Source organism: Equus przewalskii, chromosome 23, assembly GCF_037783145.1.
Source record: "Equus przewalskii isolate Varuska chromosome 23, EquPr2, whole genome shotgun sequence".
In the NCBI taxonomy this organism is placed as follows: domain Eukaryota; kingdom Metazoa; phylum Chordata; class Mammalia; order Perissodactyla; family Equidae; genus Equus; species Equus przewalskii.
Window position 1 is genome coordinate 27,130,667 of NC_091853.1, and position 12,432 is coordinate 27,143,098.

General features: G+C 37.3%; 1 protein-coding gene across 1 annotated transcript in view; it reads right to left on the bottom strand.

The window, feature by feature from the left end:
- The window catches only part of LOC103562569 (apolipoprotein R-like), a 30,880-nt gene extending 19,264 nt beyond the window's left edge, over positions 1 to 11,616 (bottom strand). Inside the window, exon 1 of the mRNA XM_070591343.1 lies at positions 11,351 to 11,616. Coding sequence (XP_070447444.1) covers positions 11,351 to 11,435 — 85 coding nt within the window. The 5' untranslated portion in view covers positions 11,436 to 11,616. The remainder of the gene's footprint in view (positions 1 to 11,350) is intronic.
- Positions 11,617 to 12,432: the final 816 nt, after the last annotated feature.

The window sequence follows — 12,432 nt, forward strand, 5'->3', positions numbered from 1 at the left end:
TTCTGATGAATTCTTTAGGATTTTCTATATATAGAATCACATCATCTGCAGACAGTGAGAGTTTCATTTCTTCCCTTCCTATCTGGATTCCTTTTATTTCTTTTTCTTGCCTAATTGCTTTATGTTGAATAGGAGTGGTGAGAGTGGGCACCCTGGTCTTATTCCTGTTTTCAGAGGGATGGCTTTCAATTTTTTACCATTAAGTATGATGTTGGCTATGGGTTTGTCATATATAGACTTTATTATGTTGAGATATTTTCCTTCTATACCTATTTTATTGGGAGTTTTTATCATAAGTGGATGTTGGATCTTGTCAGATGCTTTCTCTGCATCTATTGAGATGATCATGTGATTTTTATTCCTCCTTCTGTTAATGTGGTGTATCACATTGATTGATTTGTGGGTGTTGAACCATCTCTGTGTCCTTGGTATAAATCTCACTTGATCATGCTGTATGATCCTTTTCATGCATTGCTGTATTTGGTTTGCCAGTATTTTGTTGAAGATTTTTGCATCCATGTTCATTAGTGATATTGGCCTGTAATTTCCTTTCTTTGTCTTGTCCTTGTCTGGTTTTGATACCAGGGTAATGTTGGCCTCATAGAATGAGTTAGGAGCATTCTATCTTCTTCAGTTTTCTGGAATGGTTTGAGAAGGCTACATATTATATCTTCTTTGAATGTTTGGTGGAATTCTCCAGAGAAGCCCCTGGTCCAGGACTTTTGTTTTTTGGGAGGTTTTTGATTACTGTTTCAATCTCTTTACTAGTGATTGGTCTATTCAGATTGTCTATTTCTTCTTGATTCAGTTTTGGGAGGTTGTGTGAGTCTAAGAATTTATCCATTTCTTCTAGGCTATCCAATTTGTGGGCATATAGTTTTTCATAGTATTCTCTCACAATCCTTTGCATTTGTGCAGTAAGCATTGTAATTTCTCCTCTTTCATTTCTAATTTTATTTATCTCAGCCTTTTATCTTTTTTTCTTGGTGAATCTGACTAAGGGTTTGTCAACTTTGTTTATCTTCTCAAAGAACCAATTCTTAGTTTCACTGATCCTTTCTACTGTTTCTTTAGTCTCTATTTCATTTATTTCTACTCTAATTTTTATTATTTCCCTCTTTCTGCTGACTTTGGGCTTTGTTTGTTCTTCTTTTTCTAATTCTGTTAGGTGTAGTTTAAAATTACTTTTTTGAAATTTTTCTTGTTTGGTGAGGTGGGCCTGTATTGCTATGAACGTCCCTCTTAGAACTGCTTTTGCTGCATCCCATAAGAGTTGGTATGTTGTATTTTCATTTTCATTTGTCTCCAGGCATTTTTTAATTTCTCCTTTGATTTCTTCTTTGATCTAGTGTTTGTTCAGTTGCATGTTGTTTATTCTCCACATATTTGTCACTTTCCAGCTTGTTTCTTGTAGTTGATTTCTAATTTCACAGCATTGTGATGGGAAAGATGTTTAATATGATTTCCATCTCCTTAAATTTATTAAAGATTGCCTTGTTTCCCAACATATGGTCAATCTTTGAGCATGTTCCATGTACACTTGAGAAGAATGTATATTCTGCTGTTTTGGGATGGAATGCTTTCTAAATATCTATTGAGTCCATCCAATAAACTGTATCATTTAAATCCACTATGTCCTTGTTGACTTTCTGTCTGGATGATCCATCTGTTGATGTAAGTGGGGTGTTGCGGTCCCCTAATATTATTGTAATAGCACCTATATTGGTGCTGTTAATTTCTCCCTTTAGGTCTGTTAAGAGTTGTTTTATGTATTTCGGTGCTCCTGTTTTAGGTGCATATATATTCATAAGTGTTATGTCCTCTTGGTGGAAAGTTCCTTTTAGCATTATATACTGCCACTATTTCTCTCTCATTGTCTTTCTTGTCTTGAAGTCTGCTGTGTCTGATGTAAGTAAAGCAACACCTGCTTTGTTTTGTTTGCCATCAGCTTGGAATATCATCTTCCATCCCTTCACTCTGAGCCTATGTTTGTCTTTAGAGCTGAGATGTGTTTCCTGGAAGCAGCATATTGTTGGGTCTTGTTTCTATTTTTTTTAAGTTTTTTTGCTGAGAGATTTGAGTAGAGAGAGACTGACAGACCAGAATAAATGTCAACAGAGAGTCCAAGAAAAGGCAACTGTAGAAGAAACCATCTGTGCTCTGCCCGTTATCTCTACCCCTGCAAGCAGCCCCATAGTGCCACCCGCTACCAGTGTCCTTGTCCTCAGAAGTCTTCTCAGCTGACCAGAAGTGACTGTCAGATGTCCTGGGAGTCAATGCTGCTGGAGCAAGCCTCTACCAGTGAGGAAAGAGAGTTGGTGAATAAGTACCCCAGGTCCTCATCCTCAGGAAGACAAATCAGAATTGTATTACATACGCTTTCAGAAGGCAGCCAGCATAATTGAGCTCCTGTTAGCAACAACAATAATCCCCTCAATAATGCTCCCTCTTTAAGCTGTCCTTCCTTCGTCTTCTTACCACCCTCTCACTAACCGTGCTTTCTGGTGCTACCAACCAAGGAAACTAGTTACCCACAAATCTTTGTCCCAGGGAAACCCAAATAAATATCAACCAAAATCAATTCCTAGTAGCAGGAGCAGGTAATGGCTTTTAAGACCATGGATAGATACCTTCCATGTTAAATAGGTTTCTCTAACAGTTCAAGCTCCTCTGTTATATCTTAAGTTTAGTGAAAGCCTGCAACATGCTATTGCCTCTTCTGAGTATGTTTGGGAAAATTAAATGAAAGAGGGTCATTGTTAGCATAGGGTTCTGGGTTCTAGGGAAAGATGAGAAAGCCAGCGGAGCTGAAACATGAGTGAGAAAGAGATTTCAGAGTAAGCAGAGATGGAGGAAGTGGAGAGTGGAAGGAATAAAAGCCTCCAGAATACTCCAAGGTATAAAAGTGATTGATATGGGGTTTCTTCTAATGTGTGGGATAGTTTCTCAAGCCACTTTACTTTTCTATTAAGGGAAATAAGGACCAAATCATATGGAGGGCTTGGGAATACACAGGTGGCTGCCATGTGGCTTTCACATTTATGAGTCTTTCAGAGTTTGTTTTCTAAGAGTGGAATAAAGAGGTCAGACATGAACATAAATCCCCTTTGTGTAAGGCAGAAGTCAAGAAGTAGCATTAGTGAGGCAAAGGTCAAGTGCATGGGGATTTAGAAAAGGGCATGACTCCTTTCAAATGGGGAAGAATGGACAAAGCTTTTTGGGTATGTTGACATTTCATCTGAGTTTTTAAGGACATGACTGATTTGGACATGTAGAGCTCTGGAATAAAGTTTTCAAGGGGAATATATTGGTGTATATGCAAATATGTATTTTCAAGGTCTTCACAGTAAAATAAAAGTATTAACTTAATGTAATGAGCTTGTTTATGATCTTCATTTGGTGAGATCCTAAATGATCATGGAGACAAATAGTTTTGATATGTGAATATTTATTACAATGAATTTTGGTGCCAAAGGGATGGCAAGGTTGATAAACTGAAGTGATCAATACAGAATTGAAGGCAGCAAGTTACCTTTTTCTCCCTTTTTTGGGGAAAAATTACACTGATGTCTCCAGAGTGGATTTCCTTGCTTTGTCTGTTTCTAGTTCTGGCAGTTAAGTCTCCAGAGATTGGGTCATTTTCACATCCTCCAGGGTTGGGAGATAATGCATGAGTTTTCTGCCTGCTAACACTTGCTCACAGACTTCAGGGACCTCCTAAAAGTGATATGGGTGGTGAATGGGATTGAAAGCTCTCTCTCCAAATCACAAAGAGGGGTGCATATTGACAATGACAGGACTACAGGATCATGTCCAAGACCAACTCCAACTGGTGGGTGAGCAGGAAAACTATAAAACACTTTGGGTCCCACCATAGTCTTCCCTAGATGGATATAGATTTGTTCTGAGACAGCTTCCCAGAAAGCCTCCATGGAGACATAGGCTATTTCTTCCCCCAAAATGGAACAACAGTATATTATATAGTCTAGAAAATTTAAAATTAGAAAGCAGTACTCTCAGGTCTACGAGACCCTCTTCTCCTTATGGGGCTCAGTTTTTTCTGCTGTCAAGTGAGAGCAGAGAAAATTGCTGCTCTTAACATATCAGAGTTCTTCAAGGAAAAAAAAGGAGAATTCCTTTGAATGATAAATGAATCCTGACAAGTCAGATCTCAACATTGCTGGTTAAGACAGTGCTTTGGGGAAGGCACCATTTTTAGAGTTTCATAGCATAGGGACTCCTTTGGATTATGACATTCATCTGCTCACACTTGGGCACCTTGGGGAACCAGGATCTGTTCTCTGAGCAAGTGATACTTTGGGGACCAACCATACCACAGCCAGAGTCACACTAGATGATGACATTTTCAGGTTCAATATATTGATCCTTATCCACAGAGAGCTTTCTATTTTCCATCTGTGATTTTAGACATAGCTACAATGGAAACACAGTTTTAAGCAATCTGTAAATGTAAGAAAAAAAATGAGTCTAGGTTAATAAAAATGAACTATATTTAAGTGCTGCAGTTTTTTCTTTCATTTTGATAATAAAAATAATATTCATTAACATATTTATTGAGCACTGAGTAGGTATTAGACTTTAGGCTAGAACTTTACGTGATTGCCTCATTTAAGTCTCACTCAGCTCTTTGAAATGAGCACTGTTACTATTTCCATTCTACCTAGGAGAAATCTAGGAGAAAATGAGATACAGAGAGGTCAAGAAACTTGTCAAGGTTATAAAATTTTTAAATAACATGACAAGAAATAAAAAAGGCATGTGACCCCAGATTCTCAGCTATCAAAGCAACTATCCTTCATATCTTGATTCTAGTATGAAAGTTTCCCTCTTGCCTATTATCCTTCTGTGTGTAATGGAGACAATGCTGGCAGGTAATCCATGGAGTTGTTGATGGCAAAGTGATATTAAATTTGTGTGCATGTAAAAATCAGACCTCATCTTGAGTCCTTCTGTCCTCATAACAGATTGGCAAACTAAGAGTCCCCCACCACACGCCTACATCATGGGCAGGTGGTGCCCTGCACAAGGATTTGATGGAAATACCTGTCACTTCATGATGTTTGGAATTAGCCCCTGAGAGCCTACATTGATGCTAGAGCAAGTTTCCATGAAAATTTTCCTATAGGCCACAGCTACCGTCACATAAATTGTACCACCTATAGAATATTTCTGGAAATATATACAAGAAAGTGGGAATAGGGGACACCTTAAGAAAGCTTAATTTTGTGCCAGAGAGAAAGAAGTAGGAGAGAGATGACTGTTTCTGTATGCCATTTGTATTATTTGCATTGGGTACCATCTGACTATAGTAATTACTCTAAATAAATCTAGTCAAATCAAATGTTTTCATGTTGCCACTGGTAGCAAAGAAACTTTACACTCAGTCCCCTCATGGCAGTTCCACACACTAAGCCATGAAATGAAAAGGGAGCTGGGGTTACTTTTACATTGAGGGAGTTCAGGTGCTTAGCACAAAGAACTGTAGGAGAGTCTGGTCTGTCTAACCAGAGCGTATCCTTTCTCACATTCATATATTACCTCCTTTCTGAATAAAGCATATGACTGTGTTTGTGTAGGATGTCCATGGGCAACGATAGGAGGGAAATAGCAACCTTGACAGTGAGACATAAAAGTGAGAGTGTGTGAGCTTGCATAATATAAAAAATAACACATCCCAGGATCTGCGTGGTTTGTAGGAGGCTTTCATCTTCTCTGCCCATAGGATCACTTAGCCAAAGCCAAGATCTGTGCTGCCCTCCTGTAAGCCTCAGGCTAAGGAACTGTAGATAGTGCAAGTGGAATTACAGGAACTCAGATTTTGCTTCATTTCATTGACAAGTTCACTAACCTTTACACTGTTTAGGGACCATTTGGCATGAAGAAGGCTAGATCAAACCCAAAGTCACATTGTACTAATGGTACACTCCATCGATTTAAGGCTAGATGCAGAGAAGTGCATCTGTGAGAAACTGTAAAGACGCTAAATAAATCCACAATCTCTGAGTCAGAGCTCCCAGTCAAAACTGTCCATCCATCTTCACCAAGAATATACTTACTTTATCATAAAATATTTTAGAAAAGAGCTAATAGAAAGAATAAATATGATGACTTCCATGTTGAAATAATAGACATGATATGGTGCAGAGCACCTCTCTGAAAGGGAACGATGTCAAGTTCCACAAACATGGCATGAGAAATTTAAATAAAACAGATCATCAAGAATGTCAGGTAAAATACTATACTGATGGACTACAGCAGTTATAAGTACTATCCTAAGATGCCTCCTACAGGCATGGAAAACATGATGGCTTACTGTGGTAAGCAAGACTGAAATGTTGGAATTGCCATGGGAGATGGTAAAAGGAAGGATTAAATGACTCAGGAAAGTGAGCATACTGGAGTGGATATTCTATATATGCTGGAAAATCATATAACATAATCATAAATTATAATAACTTATAATCATAATTTGTGATTATGTTATATGAGAGGGCCTGAAGGATACACTTACCAAGGGCATAAGGGATTTTCAGCAAGAGGAGTACCAATATCAATGGCCAAAGCTGATGATAGGAAGACCATAAAAGAACAAGTTCTACTCTTAGTAATAGAGGTACTCCATATGCTTTAGAAGCTAAGTAAGTGTAATCATCATGAGTGGCAAGGTAGACAACCAAAAGTGTCTAACAGTTATGAAGATGGTTAATAGAACATGGCATTCATAGGGATGAAAACAGATGAGCAGCAGACAAAGATATTGCTCAAGTTATACCATAAAATAAAAACTCGCAATCTCTTACTCAGTTTCTGAACCTGTGCCAGTTGTCAGACCTGGAGATCATTGAAGAAAAAGGCATTCCCAGGAGAAAGACACTACAACACCTTGGAAAGTATGTGCAGTAATGAGTCTTCCAGTCTTCCAAGAGAACCTATGTTATTTACATAGTTAACTGTGCATTGGTGAAAGGTGCAAAATAATCCAAGGATTAATGGACATAGAGCCTGAGTTGACACTGATGGCTCCCCCATTAGACCACTTGGTGGTTACTTCCATTATCTTTGAAAGTATAATCAGAATAGACAAAACTAGTAGTTGGCACAACCCCCATATTGGGTCTTTGGCCTATGGGAAGAGAACTATCATATCCAAGAAGGAAAGTAGAAACCATTGATACTTCTGCCTTCCCCTTGAGGCAAAGAAGGTAAATTAAAAAAAGATATCAGGTGCTGAAGGGTAGGAGAAAAGGAGAAATTAGTGTTACTCTTAAAGAACTAAAGATGCATCCCCAGCATAACCCTATCTACTTCACCACTCTGTCTACTACAAAAATTAGGATTCTGGAGAATTATGGTAGACTATAGAAAACTCAACATTTTAGCCCCTATTGCAGCCACTGTACCGGATGTGGTATTGTTGCTAGAAAAGATTAATGTGTCTTTGGGTAAATGAGGCAACTGATTTATCAGAGGCCTTCTTTTCCGTCCCTATCAGAAAAAAAGGTCAGAAACAGTTTGCACACACATGAAAGGGTCAGAATCATACATTTGCCATTTTAGCCCTGGGTGATGGTAACTCACCTGCGCCTATATACTAGAGTCTGAAGATAACATGACCATTGGGACATCCACAGAATATCACATTGACCCTGGATATCAATGGCATCATGTTAATTCTACTGAATAAGCAAAAAGTAGCTAGCATGATGATGCTCCAGAGTACAGGAAGTAGAGAAGGAAGATAGGAAGTAAGTTCAGAAACTCAGATTCAAATAGATTTGGGTGTGTCTGTACTGCAGACTAAGGCATATGAACAAAAGGAAGGGAGAAAGAATAAATACCAAGAAACACAGGGTAATAACTCAAAAGTCTAGTTGATCTATTAGACGTGGCCTATTTTCACTGATTCAGAAAATGAAAGGAAACCAGGAATGTCAAGAGAATGAGAACAAACAATGGGAGAAAAAGAGAAGGTTGGAACTGAGGCAGTGCTTTTTAACAAGTTTGTCCACTCCAAGAATCATGCAAGGTATACAGATTCTTTTACCTAATTTGAAACCTTCCCTTAATACTCTCCATCACTTTGATATGAAAAAAATTCTAAAATAACATAATTCCATAAGCTCTTACTCTAATCAGATGTTGGGGTTTTGGGGACTCCACATGCCATTTCCTGGCATCTGGCTTCAAACTTACATTTCTCATAACATGTATATGAAACCATGTCTCTGTAGGAAGAGACACAGCTATTGCCAGAACCACTTTTTCTCTCTTGAGTGATTTTGCCATTCTTCGGCTCTGCTATTGAGTAACATATCTCTGAAAAATAAAAAGTGAGGCTAATGGCTAGCAGAATCACCCTGAGGAGGCTCCTATGGCTGACAATCTCATTTCCATCTTTGGAAGATGTGACCACCAAAGAGAAACTGGGAAAACAGTGTCCCAAGACACTTGGAGTCTGCTCTCCCTGTCCCTGATTTGCTAAAGTACTCCAACCAGGTCATCTTCCTCCAACTAAAGAATTTCATAGGAGCCTCCAAAATCAGAGGTAGAATTAAACCTATATGAAAAGGTAAATTTTCAAAATTATTTAAAAGCAGTGACAAATAGCATCCATCTTCTTTCGGCTTCATTAAGACTGAAACCAAGTAATGAAGTTTCAGAATTGTATACTTTTTAGAAATAAAAGTTTAAAAACATTTATAACCCATAGATATTTAGAAGACTTTTTCCTGGCCTTTCTTACGGATGTTTCAACCTTGACTATCACTATTTTCTTATATGAACCCTCTTCTGTAAGATAATTAATCCATCTAGCCAAATATGCCACTCACATCTCTATGTCTGCACCTGTACCAGTATCCTTTCTCCTACCTAGAATGTTACTCTTTTTCTCTATTTGCTACTAAAGACCCACTTGGTCTGTGAAGGCTTCTCTTACTGCCCAGCAAATAGTTATCATTTATTTCTCTGAGCTTCTACAGCAGTTATTATGAAGAGATTATATATCCTATCCAACTATTTATTGAGATCTTACTATAATCTAGACATTGTGTATACATTATTTATGTATACTATGACACAATGTACACCATACATAGTATATGTATACTATGTATCCTGTAGATAGTATGTATACACAATCTAGACTTTTCATATATCATCTCAACACCAATCATCACAACACCCCTGAAAGACACACATTATCATCTTCCTCACTTTTTCTATCAGGAGATAGACCCTTGGAGAGGTTAAGTATCTTGTTCCAAGTGAGGCAGCTACTGAGCGGCACAGACAACTGAGATCTCTCTTGCTCAAAAGTCCATATTCTCTGTGGCTTCAATCTACATTCTCTAGCAATTATTTAACAGCTAATTTACACTATTTATATTTATGTTTTTTTCCCTTTCGAGAGCAGGGAACATGTCTCAAGTATCTTTGTGTCTTCACTGTTGACATTACAGGTCCAAAATAAATGTCCCCTGTCTAGGGTTGGAAAATGAAATTTTCTAAGCTGCAGATCAAAACACATCATTAGAAAATGCCCTTTTATGAATTAACGTAACAAATATTTATGTAAATTGATACCTGTAAGTCTATTCAGCATTATTTAGAATATGAGGCTATTCAGGCTATTCAGAATATGAGGATTATTCTTTCAATACTGTAAGGAAAATGTCACAACCACATGAACAGCAAAACCACAATATCAATCAGTTTATAATTAAGTATTCAAAGACAAGGAATGCCAACAACACAGGTATAAAAAAGAAGGAAAGAGAAAACCAAGACAGAAAGGATAAGATACATCCTAGAGGGGACTGGAAGCATATTTTAAGGTTTGGATAAACATTTCTTTGACGGGTGAGATACTGGCAGGCATTTTGTCTTGGAGTGACGATTTGAACAAAGGCTTAGAGGCAGCAGAAAATTGTTACTGAAGGATGAAAAAAAGGCAAGCTCAGAAACCGGAGTGAGACATATTTGGGCATATCTTATGCTGAACAAGGACCACAGGTAAGGTGGGAATGGAAGAAGAAGGGATAAATACAAAGAAGCCTGAAGGAACCATGACAAGTTTCTGTGACTGGTTGGATATAATCTACCTTCACTGCCTCATAAAGGAAGAGGAGATCTGGAAGGCCACAGAAGGCAATGAGAGTGTTGGGATGGCGTAGAGCTTTGGAAGAATAACAGATTTAGCCATTTCAATTCTTAAGAGAGGAGATTGACCCAGGATATATGAATTCTCTCACCTAATCTTAAAATTTCCCCTAAAATATCCATCATTATGATGCAAAAACTTCCAAAGTAAAATATTTTTGTACCTCTCTTAGTAAAACAAAACTGAAGTCACTCTGTGATTTTAAGAAAATTCATAAAGCCTGAATAGCATGAAGTCATTCTGGGGACTTAGAAATTAATCTTGACACAGGAGGACAGGGTAGCATTTTGGGACTCCACATTCCGTCTGCTTGGCATGTAATCCTTATATTGTTAGAATTGGGAAAATACCCGATATCACATGAATAAGAAACAGTCTCCATTGAAATAGACATAGCTGTTGGTGAAATCTCTTCTCTGTTGCATGATTTTGTCATTCTGTGCAAAATTCTCTATGTTAAATGCTCTGACAGTGGTATAAGGGATATGTACATATACATTTAAAAAATAGTCTTAGAAATTCCTTCCTTTAAGGAAGAAATCATACCAGCAAATCAATAAGAAATGTCACTTTTATTGCCATATTTCCATTTATCAACTAAAACAATTACTCTTATCTGCATTTATAAACAGCTCTACTCTAGTGTGGGCTGCAAGTTCTTGCAAACCCTCTCAGTGCTCATTGGTTAGCGACAAGTATAACCTAATTTGAAATACAATACCTTACACTTATATAATATTTTCAGTTTATACAGAGCTTTGTAATTTTACTCTAACAAATTCACTCATTATTTGTAATAATATAAAATTTTACTTTCTGGATGGCAAAGTTTTCTACTCAATCATTAATGCAATAGGAAAGTAAGTAAACCTATAGAAGAATTAATTCTTTAAGAATTTAGGAGTATCCATTTAAATATAATACATTAATATAAAAATTAGAAGGATTTTTTTTTTTGTGGCTAGATCGGCTCCTCATATTTTGGTTTCCAAGGAATTATAATCTACATCAGAAGGAGTAAAACTATTCAAATATCTTTCTTGATAAAATACTTCATTGCACTTCCCCAAAGTTGTACTGAATTATTGCCATTTGTTTATATATCAGGAATTCTTCTGCATACCTTGGCTTAAACTCTCCCCTCTTTTCTATCACCTCTGTACTCACCACACAGGACAGGTGGGCATTGCAGTAGAGACAAGACCCCAAGGAGGCACAATGCAGGGTAAGTTCTCTGCATCTTGAGGGACATGGTGAATAGTCTCAGAGATGTAGCACTGTGGCTCAGCGCTTAGCTCTCAAAAATAAAGAGGAACACTTCCCAGAAAGTAGTGGCTGGATTCCTCTGTAATACTGATGACAACACAATTAAATTTCAACTTTCCTGAAGAGGAAGGAAAGCAAATAAACACACCATGTGGTTGCTTAATTTTATAAAGAGGAACTAAAATAAAATCTGAGTAGGTCAGATAAAAGAGATAATTTAAGTGATTTAACAGAACATTATTTTTTAAAAAAATTTCTGCTTATTAACGATATTCCAAACTTTTATATAAATCATTGCATTTAATTTCTTAAAGCAAACCCAAACATAGGTATTACAGCCACACTTTACAGATGAAGAAAGTGATTCAGAAAGACTGAGTATATGTCCCAAAACTTTTCTCAGCAGTAGCCACGTCAGATTCTGAACCCAAGTCTGATCCAAATCTCAAGCTCTTTCCACTATAACAAACTAATTTCCATTTAATGAACTCAGACTACAAAGGTTTCTTGTGCAGGATCCTGAACCTATCATTTAGGAGACCATGCCTGAGAACATTCTGCTTTTTACTATTATTGAAAAGACCCCAGATGACCTGCTCTATAGGGAGACCAAATCTCTATATGATCTACTGAGAATTAGCCCCGTGGCTTAGCCACAGTTCTCAATAACTCAGGCCTCAGTATCCACATATGTTTAAATAAGGGTTTGAGACTAGAATGAGTTCTGATATTTTCAGTTCAGAAATTCTAAGTTTGTGCAATAATTGCGAAAAAGTGAAAAAATAGGTATTTATTGTCTTAAATATACAGGAAGGGCAGGAATAAGGTTAAAATCTTAAGTGATGAAACTCTATTCCTATGGCCCAATTCACCATGAAAAGATCACATCAACATCTATTGAATGAACCAAATACCTGAGTGAATAAGAACTTGCTATTTGCCTTAGCCTGCCAAGAAGCAGTCCTTAAGATAAAGATTTGAGT